The sequence below is a fragment of the Cygnus olor genome, chromosome 4 (genome assembly GCF_009769625.2).
Source record: "Cygnus olor isolate bCygOlo1 chromosome 4, bCygOlo1.pri.v2, whole genome shotgun sequence".
Lineage (NCBI taxonomy): Eukaryota > Metazoa > Chordata > Aves > Anseriformes > Anatidae > Cygnus > Cygnus olor.
The window spans coordinates 35,043,417-35,062,408 of record NC_049172.1 but is presented as its reverse complement, the minus strand read 5'-3'; the positions used below and the strand labels follow the sequence as shown (position 1 = coordinate 35,062,408).

General features: G+C 52.0%; 2 protein-coding genes and 1 long non-coding RNA gene across 3 annotated transcripts in view; 2 read left to right on the top strand and 1 right to left on the bottom strand.

Moving 5' to 3' along the window:
* Positions 1–215: 215 nt before the first annotated feature.
* On the top strand, positions 216–2,013 carry POU4F2 (POU class 4 homeobox 2). Its single transcript, XM_040555803.1, has 2 exons — positions 216–536; positions 1,035–2,013. The coding sequence occupies exons 1-2, from the start codon at positions 252–254 to the stop codon at positions 1,974–1,976; spliced, it is 1,227 nt and encodes a 408-aa protein (XP_040411737.1). The 5' UTR covers positions 216–251; the 3' UTR covers positions 1,977–2,013.
* Positions 2,014–5,338: 3,325 nt separating this feature from the next.
* LOC121070112 lies at positions 5,339–7,757 on the top strand. Its single transcript, XR_005819902.1, has 3 exons — positions 5,339–5,458; positions 6,993–7,152; positions 7,239–7,757. It is a non-coding gene; the product is annotated as an uncharacterized LOC121070112 (long non-coding RNA).
* Positions 7,758–13,619: 5,862 nt separating this feature from the next.
* The window catches only part of TTC29 (tetratricopeptide repeat domain 29), a 132,117-nt gene continuing 126,744 nt past the window's right edge, over positions 13,620–18,992 (bottom strand). Inside the window, exons 11-12 of the mRNA XM_040556625.1 lie at positions 18,301–18,364; positions 13,620–17,915 (exon numbers count right to left, since the gene is read on the bottom strand). Coding sequence (XP_040412559.1) covers positions 18,327–18,364 — 38 coding nt within the window. The 3' untranslated portion in view covers positions 13,620–17,915; positions 18,301–18,326. The remainder of the gene's footprint in view (positions 17,916–18,300; positions 18,365–18,992) is intronic.

Genomic DNA, 18,992 nt, shown 5'->3' with positions numbered 1-18,992 from the left:
CCCGGAGCATCCCCGGAGCATCCCTCACGCGTCCCCGGAGCCGCCGCTCCCGGCCGCCCTGCTGGGGGCCGTGCGGGATTTTTTAAAATTTTTCCTTTTTAAAAAAAAATCTCGCTTTTTTTCTTTCCTTTTTTTTTTTTTTTTTTTTTTTTCTTTCCGCCGGGGGGTGTAGGCGGGGCTCCTGTGGCTTTTCCGGGGGGTCCGGGCCCCCGGGCCCCGCGCCCCTGCCCTCCTCGGCGGCGGCGAGCACGATGATGATGTCCCTGAGCAGCAAGCAGCCCTTCGGCCTCCCCCACGGCGGCGGCGGCGGCGGCGGCCTCCACGAAGCCAAGTACTCGGCCCTGCACAGCGCCTCGCCCTGCCCCTCCGCCGCCGCCCCCGCCGCCAGCCCCCCCAGCAGCACCGGCACCGGCGGCTCCGCCGCTCGCGGCTCCGGCTCCGGCGGCGGCTCCGGCTCGGGCTCGGGCTCCGGCGGCGGCTCCGGCGGCTCCGGCGGCGCGGAGGCGATGCGGCGGGGCTGCCTGCCCACCCCTCCGGTAGGTGCCCGCCGCCCGGCTTTAAGGGGAGCCTCTCGGCGGCCCCCCGGAGCCGCCTGATGATTTTTTCATGGCCGCGCAGCAAATCACCCGGCGGCGCCGGGCCGCTCGCCCAACTTATGCATGCGCCGGGGCTCGGCGCCCCCATGAATTTTTATGACCTGGGGCCGCTGCGTGGGGCCGCCGGGGCGTGGGGCGGCCGGTGTGCGTGTGCATCCTCGTGTGTGCGCGTGTAAGCGTGCGTGTGTGCGCGTGTGCCCGCCCGTGTGCGCGCCCGTGGCAGCCCGCGCGCCTCGCCCGCTCCCCTCGCTCCCCGTGCCGCTCCTTCTCCCGCTCCCCCCCCCCCGTCCTCCCCCCCCCCTCCCCGTCCTTTCCCCCCCCCCCCCCCCCCCGGATCTCTTTTTTAACATGCGGGGAAGGTTTTAGTGGCACGGCGGAGCGCGCGGGGAGGCGAATTCCCCGCTGAGCGGTATGTGCGCCTTCTATTTGCAATTGCAGAGCAATATATTCGGCGGTCTGGACGAGAGCCTGCTGGCCCGCGCCGAAGCCCTGGCAGCCGTGGACATCGTCTCCCCGAGCAAGAGCCACCACCACCACCCGCCGCACCACAGCCCCTTCAAGCCGGACGCCACGTACCACACCATGAACACCATCCCCTGCACCTCGGCCGCCTCCTCGTCCTCCGTGCCCATCTCCCACCCGTCCGCCCTGTCGGGCGCCCACCACCACCACCACCACCACCACCACCACCACCACCAGCCCCACCAGGCGCTGGAGGGGGAACTCTTGGAGCACCTGACGCCGGGGCTGGCGCTGGGGGCCATGGCGGGGCCCGACGGCGCCGTGGTCTCCACGCCGGGCCACGCTCCGCACATGGCCGGCATGAACCCCATGCACCCGGCGGCGCTGGGCATGGCCCACGGCCACGGGCTGCCGGCGCACATGGGCTGCGTGAGCGACGTGGACGCCGACCCCCGCGACCTGGAGGCCTTCGCCGAGCGCTTCAAGCAGCGCCGCATCAAGCTGGGGGTGACCCAGGCCGACGTGGGCTCGGCGCTGGCCAACCTGAAGATCCCGGGCGTGGGCTCGCTCAGCCAGAGCACCATCTGCCGCTTCGAGTCGCTCACGCTGTCCCACAACAACATGATCGCCCTCAAGCCCATCCTGCAGGCCTGGCTGGAGGAGGCCGAGAAGTCGCACCGCGAGAAGCTGGCCAAGCCCGAGCTCTTCAGCGGCGCCGAGAAGAAGCGCAAGCGGACCTCCATCGCCGCCCCCGAGAAGCGCTCGCTCGAGGCCTACTTCGCGCTGCAGCCGCGGCCCTCCTCCGAGAAGATCGCCGCCATCGCCGAGAAGCTGGACCTCAAGAAGAACGTGGTGCGCGTCTGGTTCTGCAACCAGCGCCAGAAGCAGAAGCGCATGAAGTACTCGGCCGGCATCTGACGGGCCGCGCCGCCCCGCGCCCACCCCGCGCCGCCGGGCCCCGGGACGGGCACCGCAGGGGGCGCGGGGCCGGGGGCCGCCCCGGCCGGCAGGTACCGCCGCGGCCCGCTCCGGGGGGACGGGGGTCGGGGGGGGAAGATTTTTGGGGGGGCCCCGCGCCCGCCCGCACCCCGCTCGGGGGCTCGCGACCCAGACTGGAATCCAGAGTGGAGGCTCGCGCCGCGAGGGACGCCTCTAAAGTATTTTGATTTAAATAATAATAATGATAAAAAAAAAAAAAAGATGGCAGGGTTTTCTGCATTTACACTGCGTATTATAAATATATATATATATTTTTACTGTCGTTACTACCCCCCCCCCCCACCCCGTCCTCCTCGGGAGTCGTAGCGCTCGGGGAAGGAGCCGACCCCGCTGTGTTCACTGGTCTCCGAAAGCTGTTATTAGATTGCCGCCAAACAGCCCCTTGTAAATTATTAATTTCTCTCTCTAGCAACTTCATTTCGTGCTCATTCGAGTTAATTGCACCTCTTTAATCTAAGTCTTGGTAAAAGTAAAAAAAAAAAAAAAAAAAAAAGGAAAAAAAAAAAAGGATAGTGGGAATCAAACATTTTGTGTTGGTAGGATTTCTGAACGTGAGCTTCTCGCCTCGCCTCCCGACCGTCCCTTTCGGCCGGCTGTAAATTGCCCCGCAGCGCCCGGCCCGGCCCCAGCCGCTCCCTCCCTCCTCCTGCCCTCGTTTTCCGCGTTGCACAGAGATTTGGGGGCACGGGGGGGACCCCGGCTCGCCCCCTCCTCGCCTCCCCCCCGCAGCTGGGGCGCACCGCCCCCGAGCCGCCCCGGCCCCGTTATTTCCTCACCAGCCCCGTATTTACGCGGGCCGCCGGGCGCTCGCCGCCTTTCACGGCCGTACCCGGCTGCGGAGGGTGGCCCCCTTTTTTTTGGGGGGTGTCTCCGCGGGGAAGCCGTGTGCTGGGCAGGGCGCGGGGCTGCGCGGTGCCGCTGCTCGGGGCGCTGCAGGGCGAGGGGGGGGGGGGCGCGGGCGCTGCCCGCTCCCGGCCGCCTGTAAATAGTGGGGGTGGGCGCGCACCTGGACCTCCTCGTACAGATTTCGCTGTATTGCTGTTCTAGCTGAGACTGCCGCCAGTCTTAAATCCTGTACATGACCCGATTTCGTTGCTTTGGTTCGCTTCCCTTTTTATTTTTATTTATTTTTATTTTTTTTCCTTTCCGTTTTTCTATTTATTTATTTATTCAGTCAATAGGTTTATTTATTCTAGTCCTGTACCGCGTTATTTTTAAATGGTGTTGAATCGTCTTTCATTAAAAAAAGAAAAAAAAAAAAACAGATTTTAACGTTTTACTGGCACGGCGCGTTTGCTGCTTCTTTCTGCCCCCCCCTACCCCATCCGCTCCCCTTTTCCCATCGAAATCCAATCCCGCAACCTGCGGCCGGGGGCAGGGGGGGGACGAGCGCGGCGGGGACGCGCTCCCGACCCCCCCAGACCCCCCCTGACCCCCCCTGACCCCCCCCCCCGGCCAGCTCCGCGCCCCCGCCCCGCCCCGCCCCGGGGGCTCGGGGGGGACACACGGGGGACCCCCGGTCCCCTCCGGCCCCGCAGCCTGCGCGGCTCCTTCTGGCGTCGCGAACAAAAAAAATATCTATAAATATTTCTATATAAATAAAGCGGGGAAAAGGGGAAAAAAAAAAAAAAAGTGCTTTCACCGTGCGGCGCTCACAAAAGCCGGGGAAACCCGACGCCGGGCGGGGAGGGGAGCGGAGATGCTCCGCAAAGCGCTCGTAAATATTCATCTTTCCGCCCTGCCACCAGCTCCAGCTGCAGCTTCAAAGCCGCCTGGGCACGGCGAGGTGCCCCCACGGCCCCCCCGACCCCCCCCCCCCGACCCCTCCGAGCCCCCCCGGGCCCCGCAGCCCCCGGCTCCTGCCGTGGCGGTGGCGGCGCCTTCCCCGGCCCGCAGCCCCCGCCGGGCTATTGGGGATGGGAGCGGGGATTTCGGGTCAAGGGGGTCCGAGGGGGGTCCGAGGGGGGTCGGGGGGGTCGAGAGGGGGGGCAGGCGCTGTCCTGGCGCTGAGCCCCGCGGCGGAGCGGGCCGGGATCACGCAACCCCCGCGGGCGCGGAGGGGCTGCGGGAGGGAGGCGGGGGGCCGCGGGACCGGGGCCGGGGGGGCCGGGGCTGCCCCCGGGGGACGGCAGAGGCTGGGGGGGGACCCGGGGGGACCCCCAGAGCCCAGAGGCGGCCGCGGGGACAGGCGTCGGGCGGGCAGCGGGCTCCGCCGCCTCGCTGCGCCCTGCTCGGCGAGCCGCTCACTTCGAGGCTATTATGGGCGAATTAATAAATTACACAGCGAATTATTAAATCCAGATAATTACAAGGAATAAGTAAGTAATCATTAGTTATCTCAGCTAATTACTGAGGGTCAGAACGAGCGAGAAGGCGAAATCCTCCTCGGGAATTGAAATTAACTTTGCACGGGGAGTCTCCGCTTGACATCCCCCGTCTGCAGGCACACGGCGGCTCCCCTGCGAGCCGGGCTTCCCGTTTAACGCGGGGAGAATGGAAATAAAATTAAGTGGCGAGGTGATAACAGGCAGCCGCTCAGAAAGCAGACGCCTTTCGTTTGTGTTTTTTTTTTTTTTTTTTTAATTTTTATTTTTTCCCCACCTTTCGCCGCCCGGAGCCCCCCGGCCCCGGCGCAGGCAGCGGGGAGGCAGCGGCGGGGCGGAGGCTGCCGGAGCCCCCCGGCTTCGGAGCGCTTTGTTTTGGGAGACAATGAAGCTGCCGGCCCCGCGGGGAGCCCCGGCCCCCTCCGCCGCTCCTCGGCCGCCGCTCCCCGGCAGCCCCCGGCCGTCCCCTGCCCCGGCCGGGAGCGGCCCCGAGCCGCCGGGCGCGCTCCGGGAGGGCGAAGCTGCCGGCGTCCTCCTCGCCTTTATCACTCGCAATTAGGTGGACGGTCTTCCCCCTCTTCCCTCGCTCCAGTCTGGGATGATAATTAAAATTTAATGAAGCCTGGGAGTAGCGGAGCTCTGCCTGGGGACCGCGGGATGGAATATTTTAACTGTACGTTTACACCAAGTGTCTGGCTTCAAAGACGTGACTGCTTTTAATCTCGAATTAGAAAACCACAGACCTGAAATTAAATATTAGCCACCCTCGGCTCCCCTTCCTTCCCGGCACGCTGTCACGGCCGTGTCTCCCTGCCCTGCCCCACAACACACCGCCCCGCTCCCCAATTACCCTTTCGTTAATAATAGATGGCTTTGCTAGGGCGCGGTATTCCGGGCCTCGGCGATTTTTTTTTTTTTCCCTTTCCCCCCCCATTTTTTTTTTTAATAGGGTTAATGCAATATTAATCGCTGGCGGCTGCTATAAGAGCGCGCCGCGTTTTTCCAGGGACAAATCGATGGAGCGGGGCAGCCGGCGCGCAGGGAGGAGGCGGAGGCGCAGCCCCGGGGCCGCGCAGGGTGAGTGGGGGCCCGCCGCGCAAATCCCGCGCAGGGGAGGCGCGGGGGGGGCGGGGGGTGTGCGTGTGTGCCCCCCCAGGGAACGCGGGTGGTCGGTGCGGGAACCGTGGCGGGGGCACCCCGCAACTGTCCCCGCTGTTCGGGCAGGAGGGACGCCCGGAGGAAGAGGAGGAAGAGGAGGCCGGGCAGCTGGGAGGGGAGCGAGGGAAGGGATGGGGAGAAAATCCCCGAGGAAGCTCCGCGTGGTCGCGGCCGGGACCTCCCCTGCGGGGCGGGGGCTGCTCACAGCGCCGGGGGAGCCCCCGGTGCCTCCTCGCCTCCCCCGGCGCTGGGCCCGCCGCCGGCACTTGTTGCCGGAGAGAAAAAAAAAAGAAAAAAAGAAAAAACGAAAAAAAAAAAAAAGGAGAAAAGAAGAAACGGCAACACCAACATCTCGCTCCCCTGGCTCCAAATCGCAAAGAAAAACGGCAGGGGACGAAAAATGCGTCCCGGGCAGCTGGGCCCTGCCCCAGGAGGAGCCTTCGGCCTCCTCCTCCTCCTCCTGCGGGGCTCCCGTCGGGCAGGGGCGGTGGGGCCGTGCCGCGGGGAGCGGCGCAGTTTCCGCGCAGTTTCCGCGCTCCCCGCCCGGCGCCGCGCAGCGCAGCGGGGCCGGCCTCGCCTCCCCGCTTATCCGGAGCGGGCTCATTTCCATAAAGTCCTTAAGGCAAATAACTGTTGGGGCTCTAATTTATATCTGATCGAAAATTAGCCGTCATTATGCGCTCCATTAGCAGCGTCTTTAATGTGCTTCTAAGCACCATTTGTCAAGCGGCTTGTTAATATCCTTCAAGTCTTTAAAGTTGAGAGCTCATTAAGGAGCGCGCTCCCTTATTGATGGCATTTAGATGAGTTTGGGGGAAGGAGCGGGCAGGGGCCGGGCCCCCCCGGACCCCCCCCGCCCACCAAGGCCTCGGGGCTGGGGGCTCGGGGACCCCCCCGGGGGGTCGTGGCTCCGCTTTCGGGGTGCACCAAACGCCCCCCCCGAGGGAGCGGCCTCGGGAGCATCCGAGGCTCTCCCCCAAATCCTCGCCTCCTGCCCCCACCCGGGCTGCTTGCGGGGAGCCCCCCGCGCCCCCCCCCCCCCGCCGCCTTTTGCGGGTTTCCCCCGGGCGAAAGCAATAACGCGGTAATGAGAGTGCTAAGGAGGGCTGCGGGGGGGGCGGCGCTGACAGCCGGACCCCGCCGAGCCCCCCCCCGGTGCTGCCCCCGGGGACACCCGTGGGAGCCTTTGTCCCCCCCCGGGCCCGGGGCTGGGGGCACCCGGGGGCACCCCCGTCTGCGCAGTTGGCCCCTGAAGAGGTTTCGCTGCTCTGGGTGCGATGGGTCCGGTTGGGGAGCTGCTGCCCCGGTGGCAGCTCGCCGGGGTGTAAATTTCGCTCCCTGCCTTTCTGTCCCAAAGCTGTCTCGCGTTGAGCGCTCGGATCCCAAGCCTAAACTTCTCGTGGCATATTTATGCGGCTGACATTTTCATTCACTCCCTTATTTCTTTATTTAGTTTTGCCAAACACGTCAGCCGCGAGGCTCCGGTGCCGGTGTGCTGGGGGGGCCGTGCACGCACCCAGCAGTGCCGCCGTACGCAGCTGCGGGTCCGCTGCCAGAGCAGGGGCACAGCGTGGATGAGAGTGGGCAGAAAAGGGGAAAAAAATGCACCAGAGGTGAGTGACAGGGTATTTAACCCCGTGTCCCAGTGGACTGGATGCTTTGCTTGCTTTCTTCTGTTTTTTTTTTTTTTTTTTTAAAGACTTTTCCCAGAGTTTTACGTTTTTATCTGGGCCTTCACATCAATTCCGTGCTTCTGTCCACGGCAGCAGCAGCACCAGGGCTCCTCACGGCTCTCAGTGCCCTGGGTGCCTGGGGGAGCTGCTTGCCCTCCTTCCAGCAGGGGATGGACGAGGAACCATGAAGAACCCTTCCAGGCCCCAGCAGAGCACCCAGAGCAGGGGCCCAACCCTGCCGCACCTGCCCCATGCCTCCAGGCAGCTGAGCCCCTCAGTTTGGGTTTGGCAGCGGGGGCGATGTGCCCAACCCAGTGCCAAGGCACAGCACGGGCTGGTGCCTGTCCCCACAGCAGCACAGCTCCCCGCTTCACAGCCCGGCCCACGGCGGGGAGGCCGAGCAGCGCTGGAGCCAAAGAGGCCCATTTCCCCTCGGATTCACATCTTCTGCTTGTATTCTCGGGTGTCCAATAAGGCACAAACTCTGACCCCTGCTTTTCTTGGGGATGGGGCATTAATAAAATCTCTTGCCTGGGGCAGGTACGTGTGTGATTTTCTGCCTTTTCCCTTGTGTGCGGCACACATGGGGCCTGTCCCTGCTGTCAGCTGCCTCGCTGCACAAAGTCTGTGGGGATGTAGTCACGTTTAAGCCCTTTCCCTCTCTGTTATGCTTATTTGAAATGGGCCAGTGGACTTAAAAACAGAGCTGGGGAGAGGCAGAGAGAGGCACGACCACGCAGGCAGGCAGGCACACACGGTGTGACCCCGCTGGCCTTCCTGAGACGTGGCTGTGAGGGGAAACGTCTGACACTTGGGGAACCTCGTGTGCTCTGTTCTGTCCTGGGACAGCTCCTGGTACAGCTGTTCTCACCCTGTCCCTTTTCCCTCAGGAGTGTTTTAAGGACCCTCACCAATAGCTCTAGAAGGTCTGTGGCTTTAGAAGAGCTCTGACTGATGTTAAGGTTTAACCAAGACAACTCAAAGGTTAAATAGCAAACAACAAACTCACTGAAATTTACTCCGTAAAAAGCAGTGAATGCATTGCCAGGGCTACTCAGTTCACCTCTTTAGAAAAGACCCCCTAATTCACACACCTCCAAAGCCTGAACCCCCGGGAAGGAAGCAGGACCACCAACCCCCCCTTCCACTCCTCCAGATTCCTCCCTCCCTCCCGAAGGCGCTGGTGGTGTCCGCAGGCACCAGCGCTTTCCTGCCTCGTGGTGCCCGGGCTGCTCAGCGCAGCTTCGTGCCAGATCTCCCCATGGGCGAGCCGAGCTGCAGGACAGGCAGGGGCCTTTCAGCTGGGCCTGTGCTCCATGCCTGACAAGCTTTACACTGCCTTAGGTTGAGTAAAGAAAAACAGAAGCTGTTTAGCACATAACAGCACCCTGCACATCTGAAGGAGGAAAAACACCTGCAAGGACGAGAGAAAGGAGCAATATAACAATTATTGTGCTTCGGTTTCAGAACAGGCTTTCTAGGAAGGAGGTGCAGCTCCAGCTCTCCTCTCTCTCATCATTTAACAATGACAAGCCTTTCCTCGACCCAGGGAAGTGCTGTGCTCAGACTGAGGCCAAATATGATGGACCAACATCTCAGAGCATGTATATTTCTTTATTTCGAGGTACCTCAGAGCATTTCTGGCTGGCGTTACATTGCATCTCAATCTTATTTCTAGTGAGGCAGAATCACTCTCACACACTGTAAAACAACATTGCTCCTGCACACTCCAGGCAGTGGGCTGTAACCAAAATGCATACGTGCAGCCAGTTCCTTTTTTGTGCCCAGAACCTCTGCATGGCCAGCTGTCTGACACTGCCCCATGCATTAGGCACTGTACTGCCCCGCTGACACCCCCAGGTCAGGAGCACTCCACTTTTCTGAAGCTGAATATACTCCTGGAGTACAAAACCGCCAGAAGAATGTCAATTGCAATTACAGATCTAAACTAAACGCACAGGATTGCAGCCTTTTCAGTATTACATTTCTGTGGCAAGTTTCTACATTGTGCACCCACCATTCAGTCATGTTGGGACAATTTGTTAAATAATGTAGAGGCACTTCATCACAGCACAACATTGGAGGTGATTTACAGTTTGGTCTTTTAGCAGCACACCTGTAAATTGCTATAAATAACGCTAACCCCTATTAAGGAGACACCAGGGTGCTTCCAGGCTGAGCGAATTAATGGGGAGGCTGTTGTGAACAATACGGGATAAAAGCATCACCAATTCGTGGCTGATATTCAGAGCCAGTGGCGTGCCCCACAGCCAGACCTGCAGGCTGAGGTGCGTTCCCCAAGGGCAGAACCTGGCAGGCACTTGGCTGCATTCAGGTACGCAGAGATCGGTTTCTCCCTGAGCTTTGCACCTTCGTTTGTCTCAAGGGCATAGCGTAACTTTTACTAATCATCTAATTAATTTAATTAGAAATAGCTCAATGCAGATGATCTTCTCATCTATACTAAGTCTTCACTCAGCACGGGTACTGGGTTAACAGTGAAGGAAGGCTATGAAGCAATGCAGGTAGACCAAAACCCCAGGTTATTTCAATGTAGAACAAGTGCTACTATCCCACAGCTTTCCAACACCTGAAAATCACTAGGCAAACCAGCAGTGAAGTTGAAAATAAGCACGGCTAAACAGAACTTGCTCACTTTCCATGTGCACAGTGCCAATGGGTTACCTCCCTTCTCAGCAGTACCGAACAGCTTCATTTATTCCCAGCAATGCAAACAACAGCACAGTCATTTTGGAGATGTGACTCATATTCAGCTAGTAAGCAGTGTCAGACAGTCAGGGAAGTGAAGAAGCTGCTGCAGATGCCTTTTTTTGGCAGGTTTTGTGAGGGGTGGGGAACCCCTTCTGCAGAACCCCACATTCATTAATATTGAGAAGACAGAGGTAGGACATTTGGGTGAAGGGGAGGAAGGAAACAACGAGTATAGGGAAGAGTGTGGAAGCAAGTGCAAAAGGGGAGGGAAGTCAGCAGGCTCAAAATTTGTTTTACTGCAGTTTGCATTTGGGTCTCAAACCAAAGCCTTTCTGCTGTGGAGTGAGATTCTAGCTGAATTCCAGTGTGAATATCCATCTGCTTTGGCTCCTGATGAACAGTTTGTTTTGTTTTGTTTCTTTAAATGCAGCAATCACAGAATCATAAAGGTTAGAAGACACCTTCAAGATCACCTGGTCCAACCACCACCCTACTACCAATATTACCACTAAACCATGTCCCTAAGCACCATGTCCAACCTTTCCTTAAACACCCCCAGGGACGGTGACTCCACCACCTCCCTGGGCAACCCATTCCAATGCCTGACTGCTCTTTCTGAGAAGAAATGTCTCCTCATTTGGACGTGGAAGAGTGTGAGAAAAGAGGATTGAGTTCCTGACCAAGGAACCGGTCATGACAAAACAGAAAATCGCATAGAAAGTACTTCCCCCAGAAATAGCTGATTATTGCCAGGCATGCAAAAGAAAAGCTGAAGATGGCAAAACCATGTTAAACCGTGAACTAAGCTTTCCTCATAGATTCACCATGAACACTTGCATGTGAAAGGTGTTGAAAATTATTGACAGGTAGAGATTCAAAATACCTGAAAACAAGCATTGGGTCTGTGACGGGAGGCTGAATTCATGTGGAGGAGAACGTTATATAGCACGGCCTGCAGCGGGCTTAGGCCCTCTCCTCCCCATTACACATGGATGTGCCAGCTCTGAGCTGGCCCAAATACTTTGAGCTATGCCTGGGATTCAGCTGAACCCACCCAGCTGTATTTTTGAGGTATGAAAGCCTCCTTCTGGCTCACTGAGTCAATTCCACCACAGGCTCAACAGGTTGCAGCAGTGCAGCTCGGGAGCCTGCCACAGGTTTCACATGCTCTTTCAGCTGACGAGGGACACTATATATATTTCCAGCATCTTTTTCCTTTGAAAAAATAGTTAACTCCACTCTCAGTTACAGTCCTGCAGATATTTCACTCATGTCTGATATTAAGAAATGTACAACAGGGACTGCAGAAATGAATCACACCATCTGATGGTGAGATTAAACCCAGCAGCTTTCAAGGGGAAGTGTATTGTCTCACTGATGGAAACACTGCAGCTCCCTACAGCGGGGTGAGGGATTTGGGAAAAACAGAGGGGGTGACTAAGACAAGCATACTTTTTGCAAATATATTAGTTCAGTTTTTTTCTTCATTTACTTCCCTCACAGCCTGGCTTTTATTTACTTTGCATAAAATACCAAGCTTCCTGGTACAGGTGGCCTTGGAAAGTGATTTTCCAGGCAGGTTCCACTATCCTGTGATTTTCTAGTCAGGAAGGAGGAAAACAACTTGGATCAGGACTTAATGCGAGTGACCGCAGAACGTCGCCTGCTCTGAGGCAGTTTGATGTGTGTGTGCACGCTAAGGCTGGTACACGGGGGTTAGGTGACAGATGGCTCCTCGCCCTAAAACCTTTCAGTCCAACAGGCTCCTACTGCACTTAAAGTACTCACCGTGATCCTGGGTGTCTCTCCTTCCCGTGCCAGTCACCTGCATTGTCCCGCAAGTTTGTGTTTCAGGCGACTGAGCTGACTTGGCCTAGGCTGGTTTTGTGTGGTAACCACCAGCCCTGGCTGCGGAGCTGCCCTGCAGGCAAGGCCGTGAGGCGTGCTCGTGGGGCTCCTCCCCTTACACAGAACAGGTGACACCAACTCTGCCTGCCTTGCTTCTGTAGCGCTTTGGTGGCATGGTGTGTACACAGCCACCACTTAAAAACAAGCCCCTGCCACCTACGGGAGCTGTGGTCTGCCCTGGAAGCCTCCAGTCAGCACAGGAGCAGCTACTTTGCAGAGGCCTGCATGGGCGCCTACTCTCCCCTGGCTCAGTGCACATTATCTACACTATTGCTCCTGGCAAAGGGACACGCACCCCTCCCTGCCCCTCACGTGGCTCGCAGATATTAGCACTGAGTTTCAGCGTGACGGGAAGAATTCAAAGCGCCATAAATCCTGACCTCTCTCTGATTAACTGTCCCCATCTCGAGCAGTTGTTTAGCCATTTCTGCCAAATGCACTGCAAAATGTGAACACATTGGTGGTGATATCGCTCTCCCACAACAGAGGCTGGGAGACGAAGTAAAAGCAAAGGCTCTAATTCATCAAAATATTCTAATACCACAGAGCTCCTCTGAGAGCATCACGGCTCCACAGACATGACAGCTCATTGCAATTCAGAGTGTAAAAGTTGAAGGGGCTGCTGTGGTAGAGCGAGGCCTGCAGACAGAAGCCAGGTAATCCCGAACTTCCCTTATCATAAATACTTTTTGTTTTAATTTGCGCTGTGAGCCTGGCATGAGCCTGGTTTGCCCAGAAAGCACACAGCAATGTCAGGAAGAGTGATTTCCCAGTACTCACGTGGAAAGGGAGAGTGTCCAATTTTCTGAGCCAACCGATGCTGAGGAGCCGGGAGGCAGACAACTCTTATGAAAGAAAACTGGAGAAAATAACTTTAAACACCATGCTTCAGGGAGGGCTCTTTGAGGATGTTTTTGGAAGCACCACTGTGGTCAAGTCCAGATTCAAGACATCTCATTTGCAAACAGTGATCCTGTGACCAGGTGGAGCAATGTTTTCTGACACAGTTCAGGAAGACTGGGGAGCAACGCTGTGAGTGAGAGAACGGGTCACAGTGTAGGGGGCAGTAACCTTCCTGAGGTGCTATATCTCTGTATACGGATATGTGCTTCCCTAGTTGGAGACTACTCATGCCAGGTATGAAAGTTGGTGTTGGAAGCAGCTGCCCCCCAGAGACAAGGCTTACCTCTCTGTTTGGGGTAGGAGATCTCAGCTTGGAGCCGACTGGGAGCCAGGAGCTACTGCTGCTCTCAGACGCTCCTCCTCAGATGCACAAGCTCCCAGCCTCTGTGTCTTCCGTGTGCTACTGAAAATCTTCTTCACTGTTCTTCTGTCTACCCATACAGATGGCCGAACTACAGAGCTGATCGGGAGACTGGATAGCTGCTGGAACAACTTCAGACCTTTTTCTCCTGTCTCACTCTACAAAGAACCAAATGGTTCTTCAGGGTCTGCACACCCTCAGCTCCCATAGACTGCAGGCAGGGCCCTTTCCAGCCCTTCGGATCTCACCCAGATTAGCTGTGCTTGGAAGCTGCTCGTCTCAAGGTTGTCTGCCTTTCACTTGGTAATAAAACAAACAGGTAACTTCATTGTTAACCTCGGTGAAACAAACCTACTAATTCAACAGGGAGAGGGACCAGCGGTTTCAGTTACTAAGTTGCTTTCTCACCCATAGAGATTAACTTCGGCCAGCCAGAATTGCAGCAAGCAGATATGAATCTGGCACTTACTTTGTCCATCCTGCTGATGAGCTGGGACTCAACAGCAGGCTTTCAATCAAAGACACACTTTGACCTTTTTCTCTTTCTTCTCCTCTGCCAAATCCAAATGATCTTGAGAGCTCATTTGACAAAGAGCTATGTTAGACTTTTATGCTTTAACATTTAAAAGTAAACCTTAAATGTTTAGAAGGAGAAGTTTATTTCCTAAGGTTAAACTCCTGGCAACGTGCTTTACCTTCATAGCTGCTGGGCTTCTTTATGCTCAGGATCACTCTTCAGCAATATGCCTGTGTCAAAAGAAGACTCAGACATGGAAATATTCATTAACATGTTTATTTGTTTATCTTCAAAGACAGCACAAACATTTTATCTACCTGTAGGCATACGTGTAGAAAATACGAAGATATTATAGAGAAATGATGTCAAACAAGACACAGTTTAAAAAAAAAAAGTCCTCATTCTCTTCTTTGTAGTTGTCTTCAGAAACATCTCACAAAATCTCAAGACAAAATCTTTGATGTACACCATTTCTGAAGGCTGCTGAGGTCTGACCTCATGTAACAGCCGAGTCTCACATACCTACTTATGACTTTAACCTATTTCTTGCATTTTTACATGCATTATTGTTTCTTCCAGTTACAGTCTACTTTTTCCTAGCAGGAAACCAAAATGTGGCTTTAGTAATATCTACCATCAATCTTATTTATTCCATCTATTTCTAGGTAATTATATATAGTGTATTTCTTAGTCTACACTTGGATGGTCTATTTAGAGATGATTGGATCCCTTCCAGAATAGCAATGACCTTTCTGTGACTCAAACATTAATTTTCCAAATGGCTTCACAGGTAAATGGTGAAATACCTTATATATCATCACAATTAACAAGATATACCTTATTAATGATTAGAAAACATGCTTTTCATAATTATAAACAGAATCCTTTCTGAGGTACAACCTTACCCTCTGCTAGGAATTGTTAATCAATACCATCAGATACATCTAACAGCGAAACCTTCTAAAATCCTATTCCAAAAGCAGTCTTAATTGTGAGGTCTCACATACCACAGGCAGACGCATTACTCAGATTTTAAAGACATCAATATTACCACTTCAGAACTATTCAGAGCCTGATCTGCTATAATGTGTTTGACAAGTCTCTGTTTTGAACCAGACAACTGGCATTACGGGCTACATTGATTTACCTGCTTTCTTAACTTCATTAAAGCCAACTATTCCTATAATTTCTTAGTGCACAGAAAAGCCTGCAACTCGGTTCTACCTCTCTCATGAGTATTCTTTTCTGATCATAATGTTTTGAAGGAAAGGGAATTAGAGGCTTTTTAGAAAAACGTGGAGGAACGGTAGCAATGATAATGAACCCGGCAGAGCAGAAAAAAATTCTGTTCCATACGAGGAGCTCCTTAAAGAAATCATAGTCTCCTTCGCATAAAGAGAGGAAGAACCAAAGTTCCCTAATTGGAACTAATTGGAGCTCTGATCTCATTAGGATCTTAGGAGCAGGACTATGTCTGGCAAGAGATCACCAAAGACAAGCGGCGTTGGAAGAAGCACTGGTAATTCAGTCAGTGGTGATCCTTCTGAAGCAGACGTGAGTCACTAGCGCAGCCAAGCAATGGTGAGAGCTGTGCTTTCAGCTGGAGCATGTGGGATGTTAGGACGAGGCCTGTCCACTAGCCACAGAGCTCTGACTGTTTCTAACAGCTGAGAGGCTCAATCCAGGAACCCATCCAAACTATAATGTACGGAACTACACTCTGTCTAACCACCTTGCCCCATTGATTGGAAGTGGAAAGCACAGCCATTGTTTTTCCACTAAAAAAAGTCTGCAAGGAGCAGAACAATAGCTACATGCTGCCAGCCAGACAGCTACTCGTCAGACAAATAGTTACTGGGATGGGAGGCAGGTACATTTAGCTCAATAAACAACATTTTATCCAGGAGCTTCCTGACTCTGAAGAACACAGCTTGTATTTGCATCATTATAGGATGATAAAAATCCCCTTATTTTTATTAAAAGCTTTGTGACTAACAAGTATTGTTAGGAAGTATGGGAGAGCTAATGCTCTAGAGGAAGAATTTGTGACCATTTCCTCACCAGCATACAAAAGTTATCACTTAGCAATGAGTTCAGATTTGCAAAGAATACTGATGATCATGGATGCTATTTAATATAGATGCATAACAACTTTTGGGGCGCATACATATAATGTTTGGTTGTTGTAAAAATGTACATAAGGTTCAAAAGCCATATGAATTTAGAAACTTGCCCTTGAAAAAATGATAATCAGCTTTTCTAGAATGTCAGCTTGGTATACAGTATTTTTATACATTTTTTCCCCAGTATGAATGATAAATTCACATATCCCATTCTTTTCAACAACTTTCTGATAAAAGAAATTACAAATATCTAAAACCAGCATCCTGTTAAAGAAGTCCTGCTATGTTTTATCAGGACTAGAAGAGTTTGCAGATTAATGTGATTTTCAGGTGTTATTTCCAGTTGCTGTGTTGTTTTTCTAGTATTTTTGGTCTTTCACATCAACAGCATTAAAATATGAGGGATAAACTGTATACTGTTATTGTTTATACCTAATTCATGGTCCTGTTCCCCTTCCTTGTATTCATAAAACGTTTACCTTCTTTAACACTCAGTAAATTTGTATGCTTATGTATGTGCATAATTGTGTGTAGGAATATTCGTATAAAAATTTTCATCCTTCTAGAAACATTCTAAATTAAAATCGTTGTCATGAGCCTTGGATTCAGAAAATAAAGACCTCTAACTAAAAGAACAAAAGTATTGCCACAGGTATTTGTTTACATTGTAAGCACACAGCATCTTCATCAAAAATGATCTAATAAGAGCTAGTTAATGATGTATTTTTCACCATGCCTTAACAGGGAGAAATCCTATTGTCACATGTCAACCAGTTACTCAAATTGCAACCCTGAAGAAAACCAGTGAATTGAGTTATTACTATAGCAAAAGCTATTGCTTGCTCAAAGACTGTCATAAAAACTGATTACAGGTCTAATGGAGCTTGCTTCAAACTCTGACTCCGGAAACCTCCGTTTAAAGACAGGAAAGATCAATTATGGGGATTCATAAAGCTTTGTTTACGTAGCTCAAAAGAAAGATTTTCTAATATATGAAATTAAAAAAGCTTGCATGAATTTTCCTAAATAAAATCCAAAGGTTCCAAATCCTGCTTTGACATATATTTTGTGAGTCAATAACCACCATCTTCTGTCCTTTAACTGTTCTTGGGGCCAGCAGTGACAGTGGCTGGGAAATGCCCCCTGAGAATGGTGAAGACCACAGGAGTCAGACTGCTGTGGGTCATGGGTGGAACACAGCCAAGAATGTCAGCACCTCAAAACAGGAGACAATTCTCCACACACCCTCTACAATCAGTGATTCAGATTATTTATCAGAAAGAGTTTGTGCAGATTTTTACTTTTCCAGATTGCGTGAATGAACACAGGCTTTACTAAAAGGGAAATTTCATTTTCCGTGTTGAAAAGGCGACATACAGGTATTCTGTCAGATGCACTTTCATTGTTAAATATACTCATTTCAGCTGTGCCTATAGATTGATGTTTCACTTGAGACAGTCAATGGCATTACAAATGCTTTGGTTGTACAGATTTTCAGCAGTTTCTTAAGTGTGCTCAACCAGATTTTAAAGAAACTTAGTTCTGTTTGGGTTTGACCTGCATTACAGACAAGATCAAAATTGCACCACAGTGGGCCACCCAGGCTGGATCTATTCTATTCCGGTCATTGTTGAGCCACAACTGTTAAGCACAGAAGCTAAAAATCACTGATAGTTCTAGATATAAGGCATCAAGCTTGTAGGTTGTTTTTTTTTTGTTGTTGTTGTTCGTTTATTTGTTTTTCCTGAATGGGGCAATAATTTGGGATTTAAAGCAAATATTTTAGACATTTAGAAATTGATCTTCCAAGGTATTGAGCATCTTGGATTCATATTCACTTCAGCAGACATAAAGGATGTTTGGTATCTTAATGGGAGGATCTCGACACTTTGGAAGACAATAAGCATTAGTGGCACAAACAACAGACATTCTGTTCTGTATTATTCTTTTCCTTTTGTATTTATTTCAATGACACTAGCTACTTTTCATAAAAAAGATGAGGCCACCCTTCAGACAGACAAGAACTTAGAGCTCTCAGATATTTATACTGCACCACTGCGCACCCACTTAAGTGACAGAATTTCCACCAAAATCCTTACTTTGTTACATGAGTCTTCAAGGATCTTCCAGTTTTTATAATAGACATCTATGAGCTTCTCTGTAAGCAAGCAGGTGTTCTCTGTAATGAAAAATGTCAAATAACAAATACCAAACGTTGTAAGTTTATACTTGCTGATATCTACGTATTTTATGTTTGACTTCAGCATCTGGTTAATAGATTTGCTTCTGTCTCAAAGGCTTTTTTCTTTAAACTAAAAGCAGTTACAGGATCAAAGGCAATTAAATTCCAAACACAGGAAAAACAGTAAAAAATGTGAAGGAAGTTTGAATTTGTTCCTTTATGAACAAGAAAAATATTGTTATTTAGACAAAGTAAAACAAGTGATATACAATTACCTGTCAAAATCAGGTTAAATTTTGATACCAAATGACATTTTATGAAAATCATCATATTAGTAAAAAAAAGCATACAGATTAAGAGCAAATACTGTACCAGGAATTACCTAGAATTTGTGTCTCTGGAATAGGCTCACAGGGGCTTTGAATCACTTGTTTCTTTATCAAGCTCTGTTATTACAAAAACAAACAAACAAAAAAGTGTGTTAGTGCTTTGGACTTAGAGCACTGTTGTAAGACAGTAAATAAGTCACAAGAGAAGGAAATCCTAGACAATAGATACAACTTTAGCTACCTAAAATACAACTTCAGATTACAGAACTGGCAGGGGCTTCTTAGTTCTCAAACAAGGTCTAGTTTTTCAGGATACGTCCAGGTGAGACCACTCTGGGAGCAACAAACAAGATGCATTTGGGAGATGAGGATGGCAAAGACAGCACTGAAAGATGGCATGGCTGTAGGAAGACTCTATTTAGGGGGAGAAGTGAACAGTGCAGAAGCCAAGAGCAGAGTTAGGAGGTTGGATAAGTGAGGCTGCCATCTCTGAGCAGCGTCCTCCTAATGGACATGGCCAAAATAGCAGTGGCTCAAACTCCATGGTATTTGTTAGCCACATGCTTCCTTTGCTCCTGTGGTCTGTGATACTCAGCCTTGCTCCATTTTCACACCAAACTCCCACCTCCCAGCTGCACTTTCTGCTCTGCTCCCAGTGACTCCCCAGCAATACGCCTCCCTCTGCCTGGTTACAACCATACCATCCCTGGGGGATTGTTTTCTGTTTTGGGAACTACTGACCAGC